This window comes from Hippopotamus amphibius, chromosome 3 (genome assembly GCF_030028045.1).
Source record: "Hippopotamus amphibius kiboko isolate mHipAmp2 chromosome 3, mHipAmp2.hap2, whole genome shotgun sequence".
NCBI lineage: Eukaryota > Metazoa > Chordata > Mammalia > Artiodactyla > Hippopotamidae > Hippopotamus > Hippopotamus amphibius.
The window spans coordinates 175,990,238-176,016,644 of NC_080188.1; the positions used below are offsets into that span (position 1 = coordinate 175,990,238).

General features: G+C 36.2%; 1 protein-coding gene across 2 annotated transcripts in view; it reads right to left on the minus strand.

Annotated features, from left to right (window-relative positions):
* KLHL20 (kelch like family member 20) overlaps positions 1–26,407 on the minus strand; it is a 59,837-nt gene that overhangs the window by 10,048 nt on the left and 23,382 nt on the right. For both annotated transcript variants that reach the window (XR_009052713.1, XM_057728088.1), the window contains exons 4-8: positions 15,017–15,175; positions 13,791–13,885; positions 11,463–11,578; positions 5,876–6,059; positions 2,989–3,132 (exon numbers count right to left, since the gene is read on the minus strand). Coding sequence is in view for 1 of the 2 variants with exons in the window: in XM_057728088.1 (XP_057584071.1) it covers positions 2,989–3,132; positions 5,876–6,059; positions 11,463–11,578; positions 13,791–13,885; positions 15,017–15,175 (698 nt within the window). In the remaining variant the exon portion in view is untranslated. The remainder of the gene's footprint in view (positions 1–2,988; positions 3,133–5,875; positions 6,060–11,462; positions 11,579–13,790; positions 13,886–15,016; positions 15,176–26,407) is intronic.

The following is a 26,407-nucleotide window of genomic DNA, read 5'->3' on the forward strand; positions in this document are numbered from 1 at the left end:
TATTTCCCAACTGTAGAATGTATGTCTTATTTTTAGATTCTAATTCTATTAAAATTCTCCAACTTTTTTACCCATTTATCTTTTCCTCTATTTTTTAAAAAAGATTTATTACATTATTTATTTATTTTTTATTTTTGGCTGCACTGGGTCTTCCTTGCTGTGCATGGCCTTTCTCTAGCTGTGGCGAGCTGGGGCTACTCTTCATTGTGGTGCACAGGTTTCTCATTGCGGTGGTTTCTCTTGTTGCAGAGCAGGGGCTCTAGGCACATGGGCTTCAGTAGCTGTGGTGCATGGGCTCAGCAGTTGTGGCTTGTGGGCTCTATTGGATAGACTCAGTAGTTGTGGCACATGGGCTTAGCTCCTCCAAGGCATGTGGGATCTTCCTGGCCCAGGGATCAAACCTGTTTCCCCTGCATTGGCAGGCGTATTCTTAACCACTGTGTCACCAGGGAAGTCCCTCTTTATTTCTTTTTGACTTTAAAACCTTCCTCTAAAAAAAAAAATCCCCCCCTAAAAAAAAACAAAAAACCTTCCTCTTTTTCACCTTCTATTTGTCTTTTGGCATTATCTATTTTGCTTATTTGTTCTAGTTTAACCTTCATTCTAAAATGTTTTTTTCTTACATTTCTAATATTTTTCTGAGTTCTGTCATCTCATTTCTAAATTTTTCAAATTCTGACTTTTGTATTTTCATATCTTGCATTGTTTTCCTAATGTCTTTTAGCACATTTTTGAAACAGTTGATTATAGTTTTGATATATTCTGTAGTTGTGTCTTTCAGGTGTGCTTTCATTCTCTATAGAGATGTTATTTTGCCACTTATTCTCTCTTCATCCCATCTCCGTATGGGATCTAGCCTCAATACCTTGTTGTTGCTTGGTTTTACATGAAGTGAGTTTTCCTGAACTTTCAGAAGAAAGAGTGGTTTGCGATAATATTTCCAATTTCATGGAGTTACCTTGTTTTTGTTTTTTTCCATGTAACATTAAAAAATATAGTGGTTTGCCTCCTGAGATGTACTGGCTTTATTCATTGCTCCTACTTTTAAACTGGTCTTCTCTTCTCAGTGTATCTATTGTCCTTGTCCTGCTCAATTTTGACTCTGTTCCCAGAAGTGTGGGGCCTGTATTGGAAGGCCATCTTGGCTGGCCAATTTTGAGGGTTCCTAGGGACTAGGTGGCTCTAGCCCATCTGGTTCTCAACTGGGGTGATTCTGCCTCTGACCCCTATCCCCAGGACATTTGGCAATGTCTGGGGACATTTTTGGTTGTTACAACCAGGCATGTGCTAGTGGCACTTGGTAGAGGCCAAGGTTGCTGTTAAACACCCTACAATGCACAGAACAGCCCCTCCCTCACCCAACAAAGAATAATCTTTTGAAATTATCCAAAATTTCAGTAGCACTGAGGTTGAGAAACCCTAGTGAGTCCTTCAGATCTTACTGCAGGTCCCTTACTGCACTTACTCTATATTGAGAGTAAGCAAAACCTTTCTCACTTTTAGCTGTTATTCATAAATCTTCCCCTCACACTTTCTAGTAAATATGTATTGGCTATTCTGGGTTTCTTCTGTTCTTACATGTGTCAGAATTCTGATTGGTTTTTGCTGTTTTCTCCTACACAGACGATACCACGCAGGTCTTGTGGCTATTGGGAGTTTGTCTTTGCCTATTTGTGTTTTGGGGTTTACAGGGATACCCTTTACTCTAATTTATTTAAAATGTTGTCCATAGGATTTTTTTGTAAATTGTGGTAAAATATACATAAAATTTGCCATTATAACCACTTTTAAGTGTATGGTTCAATAGTGTTAAGCGCATTTACACTGTCATACAACCAAGCTCCATAACTTGCCTGTAGGTTTATAGCTTTTCTGTTTATTGCTGTTTTTATGTGGGAATTTGGAGAGATTAAAAAATTATGCTGTTGGTGCTATTATTTTCCCAGAATCCTCTTGCATAGAGTTTTGAAAGAGGAGAGAAATAAGTTTCTTGACAGATAAAAGGAACTGGTATTGCTTTCAAGAGTTACCTGCAACTTTATCTCTAAGACAGTTAAACTCTGCTACTTAAACATGGTAACCCAACTTGTAAATGCTATTTCAAAAATTCATTTCTTTTTAAGAAGTGATAATGAAGTATAGTATGTTCTTGCCAGTAATCATAGGGCATGAGACTCCAAAACCTCTAAGACAGAATGACAAAAAAAATGACGGGGCAAGAAATTAAAAACAGAATCTATTTCATCAAAATTAACTGATTTGTAAAAGTATAAAGTAAATCATGGCAGCCCACCAAGATTTCCCTATGTATACATCAAGAATCAATGAGAATCCAGGGACTTCCCTGCTGGGCCAGTGGTTAAGACTCCATGCTCTCAATGCAGGGGGCCAGGGTTCGCTCCCTGGTTGGGGAACTAAGATCCCACATGCCGCAACTAAGCCCGAGCGCCACAATTACTGAGCCTGCGTGCTCTAGAGCCAGTGTGCCGCAACTAGGGAAGCCTGCGTGCCACAATGAAGGGCCCATGCACCACATGAAGACCCAGGATAGCCTAAATAAATAAATAAATAAAACAAATTAATGAGAATCCATATACAAAATACCTTGGAGTCTTTATATAAGATATGTTACACAAAGAATTATTACTTTAATCATTTTTTCTGGAGGGAGTCTAAGCAAAGTCTTACCAAGTACTGGGGAAAAAAATCAGAACAGATTTCAGAAGTGGTATGCTTGATATCATATATAAAATGTAATTTAAAATATGATTCCAGCACTTCAATGTTAGGTTCAGTCAGTGTAACACATAATTTTAAAAACTGGGTTGTATCTTTCATCTTCCTTAGACTTTAAAGTTAACTGAAAACTTTTTCCTTAAGGCCCATGGGAAATCTACTTAATAGTGAATCCCCAGTGTCCTAAATTGTTTCTTTTAAAAAGTCCTCTATATTCTTTAAAAAAAACTGAAAATGACTTAAAAAAATCACCTCTCAACAATGTTGAGGCAAGACACTCCATCCTGGCCACCCACAGCATAGAGAAAGCCTCCAAGCACAGCCACACCAACACTTGTCCTGCAGGTGCTTGTAGGAGCCACATCACTGCTCCATTGGTTTGTTTTGGGGTCATACCTGCAGAGGACACATCAAGAACAGAGCTCGTATTACACAAAGAAAGTTTGGCTATGTTTACATATGCAATGATATATAATATATATATATTCTTTCCCCAAATATGGGCTGATTAATAACTAAACATATGATAGTCTAATTTATGTTTTTATTTTTGAAATCCAGTTTTACTTAAAAAGTTACATACAAACATATTCTTTAAAATTTTTTTTCAGAATGTTGTAGATAAAGCTAAAGTTCTCTTTGACTTCTACCCAATTTCTGCTTTTTTCCCATTGTGATTTGGTGTATATCCTTCAAAATTTTTCAATAAAATGCTTTAAAATAGGTATATATCTATCCATATATATATTTCTTTATATGCAAGCATGTTTTCTTTACGTAAGTAATACCACATATTAGGTATTGCTTTTTCACTCATTTCTGAGATCTATTCATGATAATAGATATGGCTCTACGTTTTTCCTTTGAACTATTTCATTAAATTGTATGTGCCATATATTATTTAAATCATATTCCTATTCATGTATCCTTACCTTGTTTCTAACATTTTGTTATTAAAAGCAGTGATTACCCATGTACATTTCTCCTTGTGCAAATGGATGATGAGAAGCAAAATCATGGAGCATAGAGTATATTCATTTTTAATTTTAAAAAATACTATCCAGGGGCTTCCTAGGTGGCGCAGTGGTTAAGAATCTGCCTGCCAATGCAGGGGACACAGGTTCGATCCCTGCTCCAGGAAGATCCCATATGCCGCGGAGCAACTAAGCCCGTGCACCACAATTATTGAGCTTGCGCTCTAGAGCCCATGAGCCACAACTACTGAGTCCATGTGCTGCAACTACTGAAGCCCACGCACCTAGAGCCTGTGCTTCACAACAAGAGAGGCACGGCAATGAGGAGCCCATGCACAACAACGAAGAGTAGCCCCCCACTCATCGCAACTAAAAGAAAGCCTGTGCACAGCAAAAAAGACCCAACACAGCCAATTAAACAAATAAATAAATTTATAAAAAATAAAAAATACTATCCAATTGCTCTTTTTGTAGCTATGTATTGTTTTTAATTTCATTAATTTTTCTTTCCATTTAATTTCTTTCCATTTTGGGGGGTTTTATTGCTCTTTTTATAACTTCTTGATTTAAAAGCATGATTTATTTTCCCATCTTTCTTATTTTCAAATGAATGCACATAAGTTATAATGTGTGTAAATTTGCCTCTGAGTATTAGTTTAGTTGCAGACCACACATGTTGATATATATGGGCTTCACTGTTATTTATTTATTTTTTTATTATTTATTTTTGGGTGTGTTGGGTCTTCATTGCTGGGCATAGGCTTTCTCTAGTTGTGGGGAGCAGGGGCTACTCTTGGTTGTGGTGCATGGGCTTCTCAGTGTGGTGGCTTCTCTTGTTGTGGAGCACAGGCTTTAGGCACATGGGCTTCAGTAGTTGCAGCATGCAGGCTCAGTAGTTGTGGCATACGGGCTTAGCTGCTCTGCAGCATATGGGATCTTCCCGGACCAGGGCTCCAACCCATGTGCCCTGCATTGGCAGGTAGATTCTTAACCACTGTGCCACTAGGGAAGTCCTTCACTATTACTATTTTTAATTAATTAATTATTTAATTATTTACTTGGCTGCTTTGGGTCTTTGTTGCTGCACGCTGGCTTTCTCTAGTTGTGGTGAGCGGGGTCTATGCTTTGTTGTAGTGTATGGGCTTCTCATTGTGGTGGCTTCTCTTGTTGTGGAGCATGGGCTCTAGGTGCATGGGCTTCAGAAGTTGTGGCATGTGGGTTCAGTAGTTGTGGCTCTTGGGCTCTAGAGCAGTCTCTGTAGTTGTGGTGCCTGGGCTTAGTTGCTCTGTGGTGTGTGGAATCTTCCCGGACTAGGGATCGAACCTATGTCCTCTGCATTGGCAGGTGGATTCTTAACCACTGTACCACCAGGGAAGTCCTTCACTGCTATTAAGTTGTAAATATTTAATCATTTCCACTCTTATTTATTTAACTCAATTTGTTTTTAAGTGTGCTTTTTTTTTTTTTTTTAACTTCTATGGAGCTGATCCCTCTGTTGTTTCTCTTGTTTTTTCTTTTCAATTACACAGTCTATATCTCTAAATCTTGATATGTTGCAGCGTTTCATGGATATGTTTGGGAAGTATCAAGAGCACAGCTGAATGAAAAAGGGTAGGTGAGAACAAGAAGCTAGAAGTTATTAAAAAAATCAATCATTGAAGGTTTCAATGAGCCAGGCATTGTGATAGATATAGGAAAAGGCATTTCAACAAACAATTATAGCCAGTGTGATTTGTACATGTATGTTCAAAATACTTGTGAAAGATCAGAGGACTGAGTAACTAACTTATCTGTATGGTTCCAGAGAAGCTTTATATAAGAAGTAACATCTGAATCTTGAAAAGATATTCTAGGGAAGAAAGAACAGCATGCATATATGTAGGCAAAGAGGCACGAAAGAGGATAGCATGTCCAAGGAACCGTAAGCAATTTGGTGGGTCTCTACTAGCGTGTCTAGGGAATAGTGGTTTGCGAGGGGAGACAGACTGAAAAAATAGGTGGAGGTCAGATCATAAAGAACTTGTATGTCACGGTAAGTGGTCTAGAGTGCCAGCTAGTCCCACAGACACAAAACTAAAGTAACAAGTTACATTAGTTTCTAATTAACATCTCAAACAAAACAATATGAATAGTAGAGAAAAAAATTTCAAATTGACCTTACTTACCTTTCAACACTATTGAGATAAGAGGATCCATCATGGCCACCTACTGCATATAACAGGTCATCAAGAACACTGACCCCGACTCCACATCGCCTTTTGCTCATTGAAGCTACCATCCGCCATTCATTGGTCTGTGGATCATATCGTTCAACACTGGAAATGGCATCTCCACTGCACCAACCACCAACTGCCGAAGTAACAGAAATGGTCAGGAGAATACCTGTCCTAAAGCACGGAGTATATCACTCACTGCTTACTTTTAAATTGTGACCTAATGCTTGGACTTACCGAATGCCTCTAGAAGCAGGTTAAAACGTCAGTTATGATTTTTACTTATTCCACTGGGATTGCTACAATCTTTAAAATTTTCTAAATAAGTATTAGGTCCATTTTAGAGTAGGGCAAGGATACCAATTCAAATTATTCAGATTATACTGGGAGGTAATATGGCATTTAATGGATAGAATATTGAATTTAGTTAGAAAACTAGGGCTTGACTGTTGCCTCTACATAAATGTAATGTGTTATCAAAAATCAAAAGAAGAAAAGAACCATAACTCAGAAGCCTGTTTAAAAAAATTTTTTTTAATTCTATTAGGGGAGAGGGATTTTGGCTCATTTACTCATGATCTCTTTATAGGTCCTCTTGTGACCAAAAATAATACAAAAATTCTTATGACTTATATTACAAAATATTTTGCTTTCTGTTTAATCTGCATCTGTATTGAATTCTACAGTATCTAACAAGACATTTAGGATCAGAAAACATTTTGAAGAGATGATATTTTTCATAAGTAAGTAATACTTAGAATAACAGGTTCAAACCTAGTTTGATAAAGCTTCTCTGACTGTTCCCTGAAAAAAAAAAGTATAATTATAGCAGATAAATTTGTTATTCTTTAAAATCATCTCTCTCTCAATCTAAAATAAGAACTAGATTGTGGAGCTTAAAACATGAAGTCTAAGGATAACTTAACCTCAAAACATTTGAAAACTAATGGTTTCTAGGAGACCTCAATAACTTCCTGAGTCAGAATAAAATGGGAATGTTTCTAACCGTTTGCTCGATTTGAAAACTCATTCCTTATTTCAGATCTCAATATGCTGTATACATTTTATTTTATTATGGTTTCATTTAAATTAGGATATTGAACTAATACTAAATCACAGTAAGTTTTATATATATTAATTTGCTTAAATTTGAATTCTGTCCTGGGACCTATGCCTGGAGTTTCAATATCAGAGAAAACATCTTAACTTCCAACGTAAAATTTGGCTGCAAATGTGAGGGTTATAAGTGCTTGAGACAAATCAAACAGCCCAATCATTAACTCTCATGCACAATTTTATAATGAAAGCTATTAAAACCAGCTTTTTATTGGATTACATGGCTCCAAATCAAGTTAATATCACTATATAAACTGTGTTCTTTGGTACTAAAGAAAAAAAAATAGGCTGTTAGGAAATCAAATTCAAACCTTTCCGTTGGCCTGGGGAAACAAGAAAAGGAAAGAGTTGTTCAATTCCACTGCCTCACAGCAATTTTATCTGCATTATGCTTTCCAAGGTAGCAGGTGATAGCATAACGGGGATAGAAGTAGCTAAGTTATTATTACAAGCCAAGTACACTCTACCTAGCAAGATAAAGTGTATGCATAGTTTCTGCTGTGAGAACTCTCGATTTGTGCTAAGTGATGTACTTAAGAAAAATATTGCTGAAAAGGTGACATACAGTTTTACATGTGTGAGATGTTGACTCTGAAAAGAATTACTTCAAAGACAAACTTGAAGTAAACACTTGGTTAAAAAGTGTTACCTTAATGTAGGCAACTTTCATAAAGTATCTGGAATAAGGATCACTGAACTGTAAATACTAAAAAAAAAAAAAAAAATCCTAAACAAAACGGAAACAGAATCGAGAAGCATCAAGAAGCCTAATGGAAAACAAGAGGACAAGCCAGAAGACATCAGTAGGAGTAAAATGCTCCTAAGTAAAAAACTACTGAGGTTATAGATTTGATCTTAGGCTTCCAGAATGAAGAAAGGAAGACTCAATTTTCCAAAGTCAAGTGAGAACTGGTAATTTGGCATTCCAAAGAGAATGAAAACAAAATTGCAATAAAAAACAAAGCAAATCAAGGATTAAGTTTTAAGTAGAGACACATGGGTCAAGATCTAAAATAACGTCAGTGGAACAGTATCATTCAAGAATAGAGGTCAGATCTAGATAGCATAAAAAAGACTGAGAAAGCAGGGAAAACCAGTACGGTATAAAGAAAGACCTAATGGCTTTTCTCTACAGATGGAAAAGAACAATTTTATAGTGTAAAAGAGGTAACAGATGACTTAACTTTCCTTCTTTATGTTTTTCTGTGTTTTTTTTAATTGGAATTTCTGTGTTAATATTTCTATATTTCATGTGTATTCACTTTTTAAAAATTTTTATTTTTTATTTTGTATTCACTTCTATAATCAGAAAAGCAAAAACTGTTAAAAATAGGTTATCTTTCATATACAAATCCATTATTATTTTCCAATTTTCCTTTTCCATGAATCATGATGGATTGATGCTAACGTCTCACTAGTGTTCCTCAGGATCAACAGCATGCAATTAATCTTCCGTGAGGGCCTGCTCTGACAAGATTGCTGTACATTCTGGAAACTACACAGATAAATCAGAAATGGTCCTTGCTTTGAAATAGTTAACAATATAGTAGAAGAATCAGATACCCAATCAGCAATATGAAATTATGAGATTACTAGCAAGAGTCTGAGATCATGAAATGGATCCAATTTAACTGGCTTCTCAAGAATGCAAAGTGTGATTTCATTAATACCATGATTAAATCCAAAAGGCAAATGAGACTTTAGTGAAGATGGTTACACGTTGAAAACATCACACCTGACAATTTATAATCACGTCACATTAGAAGAATATGGTGGGATGAGTGGGGAAAGCGGGGGGTGGGGGGGGCGGTGTTGGGGTGGGATGAATTGGGAGATTGAGACTGCCATATATACATTACTAATAAGAAAAAAAAATCCAATTGTACACTTTAAATATATGCAGTTTAGTGTATGTTAATTACATCTCAATAAAAGTTGCAAAACAAACAAACAAACAAACAAAAAAACCAGAAGAATATGGTGGGAACCAGCAGGATAAAGATGGCAGTTGTTGAGTAATTGAAGTCAAGTTTGAATTTCTATCTAAAGGAGCTACATTACTGTCTTTCAGCATTCCCAAAGGCGTACCTTGCCTAGTTCCACTGGATTGGTAACCCCTACTGAATCCAGAAAGAACCCTGGACCTGAAATGTACTTTCCATACACCTATTTGGCTTAGTCTCTAGCTTTTGATCATAGGGATATTCTCTTCTATTCCATTTTCCCCTGAGTTCCCATTATCCTCCCCTCTTCCTTAATCTAGTTCTTAATCACTGCCAAAATGTTCTGAGGCTCATAAAGCAGCAGTATACTGTCATCCCTACTCAAGGTACTATAATAGCCAAACAAAATAGTTAACAGATCTTGATAACAATGGATATACCTCCACAAAGATGGCCCTACTAGTACCAGAATTCCTGAAACCAATATGCCATCATGAAAATAAACCACAGGTACCAAATAATTAGATCTTGCATCCTTCTAATTAAAATATATCTGACTTTCATAATTGGGGAAACAGAAACTCTGATGTAATTTATAGCATTCTTGTATATAAAGGGAGCTGGCACAACAAACTACTTTTATAAAGAAAAGACCTGTAACAATATAATTTATTTAGTTTAACCAACAAAGCTAAACAAACGTTGAAGACTTCCCTGGGAACCTAACCAGATCTGGCAATTAATTTCTTCACCAATTAATGGCAACTTAGATGGCATGTGGGAGGGAGGAGGCAGATGTATACAGGTATGAGCATGCAAGCAAGCATCTGCGTAAACCCATGAGTATGTGAATGTGTACCTATGTATGCATATACATGAATGCAAGTCACAGGGGTAAATAAGGATGATAACAGAAATAAATCTACTAGTAGCAATAAACAGAGACACTAGGATATTGGGAGTATGGGAGAATTCAGTACCTGTGAATTAAAAATCAAGTTTGAACTAAAACAAGAATGAAGGAATGCTTTCAAAAGAGAAGGAAAAAGCCTGATGAGGATTAGAGAAGAAAAAGAAAATTTGGCATCAATTTTCTTCTTGAAGAAATGCTACAATCCCCTACATGAAGAAATTGAGATGAAAAAAATTTAAAAAGGAGAACTTGAACATAAATTTCAAATTTTTCTTCTAAAAATGTAAGGGAAAATACATTCCCACATGCCAGGAGAAAATAAAATTGAAGGGAAAAGATAGGCAAGTGGTTAGGCTGATGGGAAAGGATATTATGCCCCAGTGATTGCATGGAATTCCCTGATGAAAAGGGATAGAACACCTCACATATCAAACAATCTGAGGAAGCCTGCATTTAATAGCCATGGAATTACTGAGACATGGGGGCATAAATACAAAGACTACAGTAGGTTCCAGCTAGCTCCATAAGTCAGGACTTGAAAAAAATTTGAAGAGAAGGAACTTGCTATAGACTGAATATGTCCCTCCAAAATTCATATGTTGAAATCTAATCCTCAATGTGATGGTATCAGGAGGTGAGGCCTTAGGGAGGTGCTCCACCCTCATGAATGGAATTAGTGCTCTTATAAAAGATGAAAAGATGGGAGTCTGTGAAGAAGGATGAAGTGGGCCCTCACCAGACAGCAAAATCTGCCAGCACATTGATCTTGTATTTCCCAGCCTCCAGAAGTATAAGAAATAAATTTCTGTTGTTTATAAACCACACAGTACATGGTTTTCTGTTATAGCAGTCTGAATGGACTAAGAATTAGTGAGAAGAAGTTTTCCCAAACAGTGAGAAAGTTGTTATTCAAGTGACTAAGAGAGCTGAATTTATGTGCACAGGAGTGAAACACCTAAGATTGAAAGTTCTCAAATATTTAGGGGCAGACAGTGGGAGTAGAATGATACAGCAGGATGTCTTGGGCTCAATCTAGCTCAGGAGAGCTGGGAAAGAGTGTAACTGCTAAATGTAAGATAATGCTTTTTGACAGTTCCATGTAACTATGAGGTGACTCGCACATTGGAATGTAAATTCATGCATATGATTCATTATAACAAAACATACACTGCGTGCCATTTTTAGATTTATGTAAAAATACAGCACTCTTTTGGAGAGTACCAGTGCTGGATCATGAGTTAAGAGTCAAGATACATCATAAGTTATTTTTTGTTTGTTTGGTTTTTTGTTTTTAAAAGTTGTGAACTTTTTTTTTTTTAACATTAAAAAAATATTTTCTTTATTTACTTTTTTGGCTGTGTGCTGTGCAGCATGTGGGATCTTAGTTCCCCAACCAGGGACTGAACCCATGCCCCCTGCGATGGAAGTGTGGAGTCTTAACCACTGGACCGCCAGGGAAGTCCCCATCATAACTTATGGCTATCACAACTGTCCAAAGGACTACTCAAATGACAATTTCAAAAGTGAGAAAATATTCGGTTTAGTCATAGTATATTAAGATCCAAACCTGCAAAGAGCACTTCTCCACATCGAATAGGTTTCCGTGGTCTTGTCCTTGGTCCTTGCATTAGTGGTCGTTCTTGAGGCAACAGGAGATAGTTTTTAGCCTCATCTACCAAGTCTCTGTGGAAAAAATTCTGCTTTTATTCCAAATGTCTAAATAATATTGTTAGTCAAATCCCAATATGGTTAAAGAATATGTAAGACGGCAAAGGGGAGCAAGGATAAAGCAAGCCAAATCATGAATGCCAGCAATATTAAGAAGGTCACAAACATGATAGCAATCATTATGAGTTGTGAATTGATTGGTATTTCCATCATGACTTCATATCTTACGGCAAATTTAGCTTAAAACTCAACATGTTTGAGGCCAACAATAACTTATGGGAAACTAAAAATTATAACAATTTTATCAGCCTGCATAGTTACTGCTTTTTAATGAATTTTATTAGATTTTGCAGGACACTGGCAAAGTAGCACATCAGCCATGACACTAGATATTTGCTAGATTAAGTAATAAAACCAGGTCAAAAATTGGATTGCTAAAAAGAAACACTCTATTGTCATTTAATATTAATTTTCTATCTGGTACTGTATGAATAGTTTATTCTCAACAAGGCTACTGAGGATGAACACAGTTTTTTGTTTGTTTGTTTCCTATTAAGGTATGTTATGAGAAGAACCTAGTAATTACACTTGTTAAATACAATATCCTAACTCAAACTGTTTATGTACTTATTTCACTTGAGTCCTTTGAGTGATTCAACGTCTGACTAGTGCAAATTCAATCTGTTACTCTGTTCTTTCTCAACTCTGAAGCCTCTTCTGAGTTTATCTATGCTAAAAACAAAAACAAACAAAACCCCTCAAAAATTCCCAAGGTGATGGCCAAGAACTTTTTCTAGCTTCTTCAGCTAAAAACAAAGACTGACCTCCTAATTGCTGGTTTTTAATTAAGTTGTTAAAGGGTTCCTAGAAACAGTACTATAGAGCTAATACTTAGTGGCTAACACAAAATTAACAGTAACAACAATAACAAGGGCTTAATATACATTAACTCATTTAAACTCCACCACAGCCCTATGGAATAGGTACTGTTATTATCCCTGTTTTATAGATGAAGGCACTGTACCAGAAAGAGGTTCAAGTAACTTGAATAAGGTCACACAGCTAGTAAATAATAAGGTCAGGATATCAGGAACAAGCTTCTTTTAAAAGTGACTTTACCCCTTAATAAGAAAAGAGGTAATACCAGTTTTCCATTGAGTTTTATATTTAATCAAAAGCACCAATTATTCATAGCAATTAAGAAAAAAAGTGACTTTATCTTTAATTTTTGCACTGGAATCGGTACAATCCAATTTACATGTTACGGGAGAAGGGTACCTTTGTATTGTTTCTTCAGATTACAGCATCCATAGTTCATATGGTTTTCCTTCTGCAGTTATACATATTTTGGGGTAATTAATTGCCATTTGTCTTTAAGGTGTCTTTAAGGTAAACACACTCTAACATCTGTTAAAGGAACATGCTTCAAATTATAGAAGAAATGCAAGTAACTCTTTATGTCCTATCTCTGTTCTAGAGATTCCTGATTCTGGTGTAGTTTAAAGAGAGTTCTGACTCACTCTTTCATTTTTATATATGGAACATGCTGGGAAAAAATAGTTAAAAACACTATATGGTTTCAGATTTGAAACTAAACCTTAAAATCTGTCAAGCAGAAAAGTAGTTTATTAAATTTTGTATATAGTACCAGCATAGCCCAATAAAGTAGGTACTCTCTCTTGTAAAAGCATTTAGAGTTTCTTTCAATCAACAAAAACATGAAACTGTTTCATCGAGCTCTAGTGGAAATCTTTCCACAGCTACTTTAGGGGGGCAGTAGACCGTTAACTCTGTCCACAATCTAAGAAAGCAAGGCTGGTCCTATTCCCTAACTAGGCATATGTGATGGAATGAGAAAGAGCTCCTCACACACTTTCTTGATGGAGTCAAGAGCAAATTATTTAACTTGTCTTAAGAAAAGATGTATTAGCAGAGAATTGCCTCTTCAAACTCAAGCTTGCGTTAAATCTTAGAAATCTACCTCTTTTATTGCCACTTCTACACTAATAAATATCCCACATAAAAATACTAACGGAATGGAATACTGTAAGTTCAGTCCTTTCTTCTTCCATCTCCTCTTGACTCTAGCCCAGAAGTAAAACCTGTTAAATACTGCTTTGATTTCAGCACTAAAAACCACAATATTTAGGAAGCAATACAAATAAGGAAAGTAGGAGAGAACAGGAATGTTTAGCTGTTGATTTTTCCCATCCAGGGTCATGCATACCTGCATTCTTCATCACTTTTGATGAGAGGATCAGAGCCTACAGTGCCCACCAGGAACTTGGGACTAAGCAAAGGCAAACGAACATGCTGCAGCACCTATGAGATAGTAAACACTATTACAGGCACAAACTCCCATCTGCAAGATATTTAAGAGACTACATAACCCATGCTCCCTATTGTGTTTCCAACTATTTTGAGATCTAACTGGATTAACTGATCTAACTAATAAATAATGAAGATGGAGGGAAGGCATAAATACTAAACAATTTATTCTAACCACCAATTCAGTAATTAGAATAATCAAAAAATTGAAAGCACACTAATATCACTTTAGAATGCTACTTTATGCTTTCAGCAGTATGTTTGGTTTTTTTAATAAATTTATTTATTTATTTATTTTATTGGCTGTGTCGGGTCTTTGTTGCTGCACATGGGCTTTCTCTAGCTGCGGTGAACAGGGGGACTACTCTTCGTTGTGGTGTGTGGGCTTCTCATTGCGGTGGCCTTTCTTGTTGTGGAGCACAGGCTCTAGGCACATGGGCTTCAGTAGTTGTGGCACATGGGCTCAATAGTGTGGCTCACGGGCTCTAGGGCGCAGGCTCAACAGTTGTGGCGCACGGGCTTAGTTGCTCCGCGGCATTAGGTATCTTTCTGGGGCAGGGCTGGAACCCGTGTCCCTTGCATTGGTAGGCGGATTCTTACCCACTGCGCCACCTAGGATGTCCTCAGCAGTATGTTATAAGCTCTTCTATAGTTAGCTCACATGGCTGTACTCTTATTAACAATCTAGAAGAATATTCTACTAAACTGCTAAGGACTATCGTTATAATAACAAAAACACTAAATATTTCATTTAGTGACCACTTATGACCGATATCATTCTTTTACTCTTCAAACTGTGGTGGGATTTCCAAGCCACAGGGAAGGGAGGCATGATAATTGCCATCCTTGCTTTCTTTTGTTCATTTTCTACCATTTAGGTTCTGATTTGTGCTATAGCCCAAACCTAGAATTGACATAAAACAGAGGAAGCAAAGGAGCAAAAAGTTCATAATGATAAACACTTAAAAGGCTTCTTAACACTTATCTCCTTGATTATTTAGAAAGAGATGGTCTTTCTTACAGTCTAATAAGAAGGACAATGATAATTGTTTCTTTTTTGCTAGTCAAATACGTATTATTTCATCCAGTACAAAACAGTTACTTAGAGAAGCACTTCCATCATACCTGGGGTAACTGAGGACGTCTTTCTTGAATACTGTATTTAACCCAGGCCATCACTGCATTGAACACCTGTTCTTCACTGCGAACATTTAGTTCATCACTAGATATTATGTCAATGAGTTGATTGGCTGGAAGCAACATGAACTCTTCACTTTCCATCACCTGTTTGAAGTTCGGTAAGAATAAAAGAAAAAAACTGTGATTAGATTTGATTGTTTTAATATTTTTCTTCAGGGTTGTAGGGCAAAACTCTATTCCACAATGGAGCTGAAGTTCAAAATAGTACCAGAGGACAAGAAAAGTTTAAAAAGAAAACAAAGATAGGTAGAGCACAGAGGATATTTAGGACAATGAAACTATCCTATATGATACTACAATGGTGGCTACATGTCATTATACATTTGTCAAAACTCACAGAATGTACAACACCAAGAGTGAGCCCTAATGTAAAGTATGGACTTTGGGTGACAACATGTCAATGTAGGTTCATTAGTTGTTACAAATGTACTTCTCTGGTGCAGGATGCTGATGCAGGGAGAGAGAGGTTATGTATGTGTGGAGACAGGGTACATGGGAACTGTACTTTCTGCTCAATTTTGCTGTGAACCTAAAACTGCTCTAAAAGAATAAAGTTTATTAATTTTTAAAAAAGGGAACACAGGAGAATATAGAGGGCAAAACTAAAATTTAGGAAAAATAATAATTTGTGATTTAAGCAATGTAAGAAAAATGGTACCTTTTTTTCCAAAATGAAGTATCCAGATAAAAATTTATATTCAAAATAAACTAACTATACAAAATTATAACTCCAGAAATATAAGAGGTATATAAAAAAATCGGGAAAAGCTTTCAGAGGAAGGTTAGTTGCTGAAAGGACAGTGTCTATCACAGAAACACCAAAGGGTCAGTTTGAAAAAAGAATGAGGGATTCAGCATTTCTACAAGCAAGAATGAACATAATGATGAGAGCATTAGACCCAGGAAAACCCCTCTGAGGACCAAACCACTCGAATATATTCATATTCTTTTATATATATAATACATATATATATATATATACATATATATATATATATGAAACTACAAACACAGCAATAATTTATCTGTACCCAAGGCTTTAGGGCATTGTCAGAATGCAGATGAAAAGGCAACAAGGATATTATCTTGTTGTGCAGTCCAGCCACAAATCCCAAAATCTTGTAAAGCTTGTGATTGGTATGTAGAGTAAAAGGGACAGGGTGCAATGCAGAGGAGGGAAATGGTCACTGCTACACTCCATGTGGTTTGTTCTCCCATTCAGAAAATTGTGCTACATGTGACGTCTCTTAGTGTAGGAAGGATGGTTTAAGAGCTCCAATTCTCACCATGCAACCTCTGATGCAGCGTTATTTTCATGCTCATCAAAAAGTTAGAATGTTTAGCAGGATACAAGATAAACCATAACAATTTGAATATCTGGTTAAGAATTTTTTCCCAAGTACATTAGAAAAAATTGCAAATCTCAAAATAAAACAGTTAAGGGCCATAAAGTCATCTGTACTTATAATAGAAAATACTAATAAGCACTTCAATTTTTATGGCACAAGTTTTCATATCATCTGAGAGACATTCTGGGGTTCAGGAAATGAAATGGGAAACCTTTAAATTTTAGGTGAGGTTGCTTAGCCAGGTCACTTAGTTAGAATGCCTGCATTGTACTCTCTGTGGCAGGGTTATTGGATTTAGCAAATAAGAATACAAGGCATACTTATACTAAAAACTATTTGTTGTTCTTCTGAAACAAATTCAGCTGGGCACCCTGTATTTTATCTGGCTGCCTTATGTTGGGGGCTATAAAGTCAAGAGCCAGATTTGGGGCCCAGCTCCAAACGAAGTATGCTGGCCTTCACAGCATACAAAACTTTAGCCATAGTTGTATCTTTCTTTTCTCTTATTTTCTTTTTATTCTGATTTCTTTACTTAAGACAAGTGGTATTGTATATCTTTGTGAAGTGCCTTAACATTCTTTTAGGATCTTGTGAGAGTATAAATCCCCCACCTCATTTAGTGATTATAAACAAATATTATATAACTTTCAAGGATCACCAAGTTTAAAGTTTATGAATAAACCACTATGATATTAACAAGTCATTTATTGGAGGGACTTCCCAGGTGGCACAGTGGTTAAGAATCTGCCTGCCAATGCAGGGGACACAGGTTTGATCCCTGGGCCAGGAAGATCCCACGTGCCACAGAACAACTAAGCCCATGTGCCACAACTACTGAGCCTGCATTCTAGAGTCCACGAGCCACAACTACTGAGCCCATGTGCCACAACTACTGAAGCCTGAGTGCCTAGAGCCCATGCTTCACAACAAGAGAAGCCACTGCAACGAGAAGCCTGCACACCACAACGAAAAGTAGCCCTCACTCGCCACAACTAGAGAAAGCCCGTGTGCAGCAACAAAGACCCAACTCAGCCAATAAATAAATTAAATTAAAAAAAAAGAAAATAATGCTTTAAAATACCCGCTTTTTAAGTAAGAGTTTGTAGAACATCTAAATTTTAAGTCCCACACTATTATGGTAATGAGCTTACTTTTAGTCTCTTCAGATAAATGTAAATGCAATCTAAAGAATGAATAAAGCTGAAAACATAAGGATGAATAAGGAAAGTATTCTAGAGTTGGTGAATTCAGTGATGTTGAATTGAAAGCAAAAATTTAAATTTATGTTTATGAGCAAGCATAACACTGTATGAATTAAATTATGCCTAATAAAACAGAAGGAAATTAAATATAGATATAAGTTTGAAAATAATTTAAATGAATGACAAGTGTTAAGCCTCAAATGGTAACTTTTTTTTTGCATCTGCGTAGAACCATTATAGTTCATGAACAAGCGTAAGGTTTCCTCACTGGGATTTCAATATATCAGGTTGACTTTGGAGGCAGGGCTAGAACTGCAAGGGATTCTAAAACCTTCTCTACTATTAAGAATAACCTTCAGATATTTGTAACTACCTTAGATCTAAAACTCAAGCTATGATTAAAGCAGGATATTTTAAAAAATCAATTTGTTTATTTAAATTGTAAAGTTCAATAAATTTTGATAAATGTATATACTCATGTAACCATGACCACAATCAAGATACATGACATTACCATCATCCCCAAGGATTCTAAAGCAAGGATTTCTTAACCTGGGGTCCAATGACTTTGGCAAATTATATTGGAAATTCTCAATGATAGCAAATCTTTAGTTTTTGGAGAGTGGATCTGACATTTAAAAATAGTGGAATGAAGTTAAGAGCCAAATCTGTAAAGGAGTTGTGTGAAGAAGTTACTCCATTTAGTTATGGTGTATTCCTCTTTTTATATTTTGTTGGAATCAATTTACTAATATTATATTAAGAATTTTCTCATCTAAATGGTTTAAAATTTCTTTCATAGATATACAGTAATCTGGTTTTCCATTTCTTCTTAAGTTTTTGTAATTTGTGTTTTTCAAACAATTTGCCAATTTCATCTCAGTTTTTGAATTTATTGGCAAAACATTGCTCATGATATTCCCTTATTATCCTTTTTAATGTCTGAAGGATTTGTAGTCATGTCCTCTCTTTTATTTCTGATACTGTTAATTTGTATTTTCTCTCTTTTTTTATCTTGATCAGGTACAGCTAGAGGTTCCTCAATTTTTTCAAAGTACCAATGATATTTGCTCTATTCTTTATACTTTGTTTCTTCTACTTTGGGTTTAATTTGCTCTTCTTTTTTTGTAGTTTACAAAAGTAACCACTAGAACAAAAATACAAACCTTCCTATATACTAAAAGAAATTAAAATAAAAAGCAAAGATACTATATAGAGAAATAGAGTAAAACAACTAAATCAGATACTCTTTACAAAAATACAATATAACAGAGTTGAGAACAAACATATTAGTCACAGCAATAGATACAAGTGGGTTTTAACTGCCTATTTAAAGAAAAAGATTTTCAAACTGGCTTATAAAGTGAAATCTAATTCAAGAAAGACACCTAAAATATCACGATGCAAAAAGACTAAAAGTAAAGGGATGAGCAAAGATACATCAGGCAACTGAAAACAATGAGAAAACAGGAACAGAAAGCCAGATATCAGGCAAAATATAATTCAGAGAACAAAATAATTCAATCTGACAAAGAAGGACATTTTACAAAGCTAAAAGTTACAATTTATAAGTAAGATACAAAAGGATTATATATGCATCAAGCAACATAGTGACAACAAATATAAACTACAGATAATGCAAGGGGTAACAGATAGAAACACATTAATAACTAACATACAGGTATGTGGACAAAAAATAAGAACGTAAATGAGCTAAGAGGGGAGAGTAGCCAGAATGGCAAAGCAGAAAGACCCTGAGCTAAATTCCTCTCACGAGCACACCAAAATCACAACTATCTGCAGAACATCCATTGATGAAAAAGACTGGAACCTACCAGAAAAGATCTTCTACATCTAAAGATATAAAGAAGAAACCACAACAAGACTGATAAGGGGGGCGGACTTGTGATATAATCAAATCCCACAGCCCAGGGAATTCCCTGGCAGTCCAGTGGTTAGGACTCTTCACTTTCACTGCCGAGGGCCTGGGTCCAGTCCCTGGTTGGGGAACTAAGATCCCATAAGCTATGTGGTGCAGATAAAAAAAAAAAGAAAAAAGAAAAAAAAAATTCCCAAGCCCCTGGGTCTTCAGGACCCTGACTCCACCCACCAGTGAGCCACAACTAGCCCTGGGGCCCCCTAGGGTTCTGCAATCGTCTGCCTTGTGACCAGGCCCCACTAAACAGCAGCCAGCAGCATCAACACAAGGCAGAGGCTGACAACCAACTGGACTAGGGGCCAACCAAGCCTACCAGACTGCAGAGCAGCCCTCCACAACAGAAGGACTCATGCAGCCCTCTCAAGGGAAAACCCTAGAGCATACAGCTTGGGTGACAAGAGAGAAGTGTACTGCTGGCATGCAAAGGATGTCTCCTAGAGAAGGACACTTCTTCAAGGCTGAGAAATGTAACTAATGCACCACATACATAAAAATACAAATATCAACCTAGACAAAATGAGGTGGCAGAGGAATATGTTGCAGATGAAGGAACAAGATAAAACCCCAGAAGAAGAACTAAGTGGAGACAAGCAATCTACCTGAGAAAGAGTTCAGAGTAGTGATCATAAAGATGATCAAAGAGATTCTTCAGGAGAAGAAAGGATACACAGGATGAGAAGTCAGAAGTTTTTACAAAAAACCAAAACAAACAAACAAACAAAAAATGAAAAACAGCTTTACTTATGGGATTTCCCTGGCACTACAGTGGTTAAGATTCCGTGCTTCATGCTTCCACTGCAGGGGGCATGGGTTTGATCCCACATGCCATGCAGCATGGCCAAAAAAAAAAAGAAAAGAAGTTTTAAACAAAGTGTGAAAATATAAAGAATACAAAGAACAACAAAACGGAGATGAAGAATACAATAACTGAAATGAAAAATACTCTAGAAGGAATCAGCAGCAGACTAAATGATACAAAGGAAAGGATCAATGAGTTGGAAGAGAGAGTAGCGGAAATCACTGCTGCTGAACACAAGAAAGAACAAAGAATGAAAAGAAATGACAGTTTAAGAGACCTCTGGGACAACATCAAGTGCAATAATATCTGCATTATATAAGTCCCAGAAGGAGAGAGAAAAAGAAGGCCTGAGAACATATTTGAAGACATACTAGCTAAAAACTTCCCTAACCTGGGAAAGGAAACAGTCCCCCAAATCCTGGAAGTGCAGAGAGTCCCACACAGGATAAACCTAAAGAGGAGCACACCAAGATACACTGTAATCAAAATGACAAAAATTAAAGAGAAAATATTAAAAGCAACAAGGGAAAAGCAACAAATAACATACAAAGGAACTCCCATAAGGCTATCAGCTGATTTTTCAGCAGAAACTCTGCAGGCCAGAAGGGAGTGACACCATATATTTATAAAGTGATGAAAAGGAAAAAACTACAACCAAGAATACTCTACCCAGCAAGGCTTTCATTCAGATTTGATGGAGAAATCAAAAGCTTTAAAGACAAGCAAAATATACAACAGTTCAGAACCACTAAATTAGCTTTATAACAAATGTTAACACATTATTGACTGGGGGATTTTTGCAGAAACTAACGCCTGTGGCCGGTGATTTGTTATGTAAGTAAACATTGAAACACCTGCGTTTGAGTAATATCAATAACTTTTTTTGCACTTAATGTATTTATTTGAAACTTTGTACATGTCGTACTAAAGCATTCTAATATTTCATCAGAGTGTGACAGGCAGTATAGCAGGCACCTCTGTGCAGGGAAACAGAACATCTATTACAAATATATTGTGTTTCACTGTGCTTTCCCTTGGAAAAGCAGACTCTACACTTTCTGGCCACATTGTTTTTAGTCCTGTGGGTATTACTTCCTTTAGAACAGGGGTCCCCAACTCCCAGGCCCCAACCCCTGGGCCATTAGGAACCAGGTCACACAGCAGGAGGTGAGCAGTGAGCAAGCGAAGCTTCATCTGCTGCTCTCCATCACTTGCATTACCGCCTGAACCATCTCCATCACTTGCATTACCACCTGAACCATCCCTGCCATTGTTGACATTACCGCCTGAACCATCCACCCCTCCTCTCAGCTGTGGAAAAGTTGTCTTCCATGAAACCGACCCCTGGTGCCAAAAAGGTTGGGGACTGCTGCTCTAGAACATGTTCTTTTTCACCTGAGAGTCGACAAGGTGGCTCTTTACAGGGGGCTCTTTTATTTTTTTAAAGATTTATTTATTTATTTATTTATTTATTTATTTATTTATTTATTTATTTATGGCTGCATTGGGTCTTCATTGCTGCACATGGGCTTTCTCTAGTTGTGGCGAGTGGGGGCTACTCTTCGTTGTGGTGAGTGGGTTTCTCATTGCGGTGGCTTCTCTTATTGCAGAGCACGGACTCTAGGTGCACAGGCTTCAGTAGTTGCGGCACGTGGTCTCAGTAGTTATGGCTTGCAGGCTCTAGAGTGCAGGCTCAGTAGTTGTGGCACATGGACTTAGTTGCTCTGCACCATGTGGGATCTTCCTGGCCCAGGGATCAAACCTGTGTCACCTGCATTGGCAGGTGGATTCTTAACCACTGCGCCATCAGAGAAGACCATGGGGGGCTCTTTTACAAACACCACAGAAGGACCAGGTGTGGGACTACCACTACATTCACCAGAATGGCCAGTTACTCATTCTCTAGCTACTGCTAATAAAAATTGCTTGGAAGTTCCTTTAATTCTGTGCATTAAGGCTACAATAAATTTTAAACACATTGAATAAACCACAATTACTCAAATAGAAACCCACTTTCTTATGCCATTTTCAAGTTTTTTTTGAGGATGTTGAAGTTTGCCAGATATTGATTGGATGCATCAACTCCTTTCATATACTTATTATACTCTAATATACAAGTGGGATTAGTTATCTGATGGCGAGTCCTCCTGTCTCCCTTTCCTGTGATAGTTCTTGTTTGGGTATATAGATCGATTGAAATTTTGGTAGAAAATAATCCAAAAGAGGTTTAACTTTTGAAACCTGTCTGGAGGAAGTGGCGTTTCTGAGTTATCGTTAAAGTGAAGAAAAATCATTATTTGTTTGAACCTTCTTCTCGTCATAGTCTTTGGAAAGATAGGTGTTTCAAGTAAATCAGTCGACCAATATTCTTTCCAGTGTGACTTTCTTATTTGTCCCATCAAAATGATTAATCCAAGAAACTTCTTCATGTCACTATTGGTTACATCAGGCCATTTTAAATTCTTCTCATACTTTTCATATGATTTTTCATTTTGTTGGTGATACAAGTTTGACTGAGAAGCGACCAACTCAAAAAAGTCATTACCAAAATTAATTCTGTTATTTCACTAACACTTTGTGCGTTATTACATTCAATAGTTACACCTGACGTATCTGTAAATTCGAGTTTTCATGAAATGTTGTCTTCAATCCACTCTTCTGTAGAAGCAAAGGAGCATTTTCCAGCACTGTGAGTTTCATTTTCAGTTTCCATGTCAGAATCAACCCCTAAGGTTTTTTGTCTTTTTGTTGGTCTAATACTCACATCATCTGAATCAGAACTATATTCTGAAGAACTATCTACTGAGACACTAGTATATATGTCTCTTGGACAATTAGAGAAAATATCTGCATAAAATTCACCAAAAAATTCTTCTTCACTCAAAATTTCACGATGCGTCATTTTTGAAAATTTTATGGTAATAAACTTGCATTTATAATATACACAAGGTTGGAACAAAAACCTAACGGAGCAAAGTGTGAATGATAAAAACAATCATAACTTGTAAAATGAACCCTTGATCAATTTTAAGCTCTAACAACTTCACGTGGTAATCTTAATTGTTTCACTCTGTAAAAACATATTGATACTTCTCTGATCAACAAAGATTGGATAACAAAAGATATATTAATATGTCTCCAGTCAGTAAGCTGTTAAAGGAACTTCTCTAGGTGAAAAAGAAAAGGCCACAAGTAGAAACAAGAAAAAAATAAAATGAAAAAGCTAACCAGTAAAGGCAAACATACAGTAAAAGTAGGAAATCATCCACACAAAAAGCAAGTAGGGAGGTTAAAAGATAAAAGTAGTAAAATCCTCTGTATCCACAATAAGCAGTTAAGGGATACACAAAACAATTAGATGTAAAATATGATATCAAAAACAGTAATTGTGAGGGGAAAAGAGTACAAATGCAGGGTATTTAAAATACATCTGAAATTAAGAGATAAGCAACATAAAACAACTATGTTTATATACAGACTGCTATACAAAAACCTCATGGTAACTGCAAACCAAAATTCTATAATAGATATATACACCAAAGAGAAAAAGGAATCCAAACATAATGCTAAAGATAGTGATCAAATCACAAGAGAAGAGAACAAAAGAATAAGAAAGGGAGAAAAACCCTACAAAAACAAATCCAAAACAATTAACAAAATGGCAATAGGAACATATATATTGATAATAATCTTAAGTGTAAATGGACTAAATGCTCCAACCAAAAGATATAAACTGGCTGAATGGATACCTATATATATGCTGCCCACAAGACAGACTTACTTCAGATCTAGAGACACATACAGAATGAAAGTGAGGGGATGGAAAAAGATAATCCATGCAAGTGGAAATCAAAAGAAAGATGGATTAGCAATACTATTATCAGACAAAACAGACTTTAAAATAATGATTGTTACAAGAAACTAAGCAGGACACTACATAATGATCAAGGGATCAATCCAAGAAGAAGATATAACAATTGTAAATATATATATGCACCCAACAGAGGAGCACCTCAAAATATGTCAAGTATTAACAGACATAAAAGGAGAAATTGACAGTAACACAATAATTGTAGGGGACTTTAACACCCCACTTACATCAATGGACAGATGATTCAGACAGAAAATCAATAAAGAAACACAGGCCTTAAATAACACATTCTACCAAATGGATTTCATTGATATATAAAGAGCATTCTATCTGAAAGAATACACATTCTTTTCAAGTAAACATGGAACATTCTCCAGGATAGATCACATGCTAGGCCACAAAACAAACCTCAATAAATTTAAGAAAACTGAAATCATGTCACGCATCTTTTGTGACCACAACACTATGAGACTAGAAATTAACTACCAGAAAAAAAAACCTGCAAAAAACTCAAACACATGGAGGCTACTCAAACACAATATGCTACTAAACAACCAATGGGCCACTGAAGAAATAAATCAAAGAGGAAATTACAGCCAGCACTCCCTGAGGAAAGACATGGTAGGCATCCATACCAAAAACAGCCCTCACACCAAAATATTAGACTTGTGCAGGCTATACAGGTATGCTTCCTGTGTACAAAAACAGCTTTTCAAGACCACAGTAGATAACTGTTTCTCCTAAATTCATACAGTCAGAGAAAAATAAGTAAAATGAAGAAGTACAAACTACTTCCAATTAAAAGAACAAGAGAAATTGCCCAAAAGAATAAACAATGAAACAGATCTCTCCAGTCTACTAGACCCTAAGTTCAAAAAGGAGGTAATACAAATGCAGAAGGAATTAAGAAAGGCTATTGGTGGAAATGAAGATCACTGTAACAAGAAACTATGAAGAGGAGCCAATCAAAATTAGACAACTTAAATGCTGAGATGAAAATTGAGCTAAAGGCAATAATTAATAGCAAACTAAATAATATAGAAGAATGAATGAATGATCTGAAAGACAGGATAATGGGAAACACCAAGTAAGAACAGTAGACAGAAAGATAAATGAGAAAAAAATGAAAACAACATATGAGACCTATAGGATAATATAAAGTGTGCCAACTAGGCATAATAGGGATCCCAGGAGAAGAAAGAGAAAAAGGGATCATCAATCTATTTTGAGAAACTATGGCTGAAAATTTCCCAAACCTAAAGAAGGAAATAGATATCCGGGTACAGGAAGCACAGAGGGTCCCAAACAAGACAAACTCAAACAGACCTACACCAAGACATGTTATAATTAAAATGGCAAAAGTTACAAATAAAGAGAAACAAAAAGTCAGTTACAAGGGACTCCTCATAAGGCTATTAGCTGAATTCTCTACAGAAACCCTGCAAGCCAGAAGGGAGTGGCAAGATATACTCTCAGACATGAAAGGGAAAAACCTGCAACCTAGGATAATCTACCCAGCAAGATTATCATTCAGAATAGAAGGAGAGATAAAGAATTTCTCAGACAAGCAAAAACTAAAAGGATACAGCAATACCAAACCTTTGCTAAAATACTGAAAGGTCTTCTCTAAATAGGAAAGAAGTAAGAATCTATAGGAAAGAGAAAAATCTCAATAGGAAAAGCAAATATATAAAAGGATTGCAGGTCATTTAAACCAGTACAGAGATTTTTATAAAAAAAAAATCAAAGTTTTGTTAAAGTGATTATAATTACTATAAACAGAAAAAGGATAAACATGGGGATGTAAAACAGAACATCAAAATGATAAAATGTTGGGGAGGGAAGTAAGAAAATGTAGATTTTTTTAAAGACTGTTTGAGATTATGTGATTACCAGTCTAAAGCTAGTAGATATAGTAATGCTACTTGAAACATATAGTAACATACTTGAAAACCAGGGTAACCACAAATCAAAAACATACAATAGATTCACAAAAAGCCAAAAGAAGAGAACTCAAGCATAATACAAATAAAAACCATCAAACACAAAAGGAAAAACAAACAGAAAGAAAACGGAATAGAGAGGAAATACAGAATCAACTGGAAAATAAGCTTTAAAATGGCAATAAACACATATATATCAATAATTACCTCAAA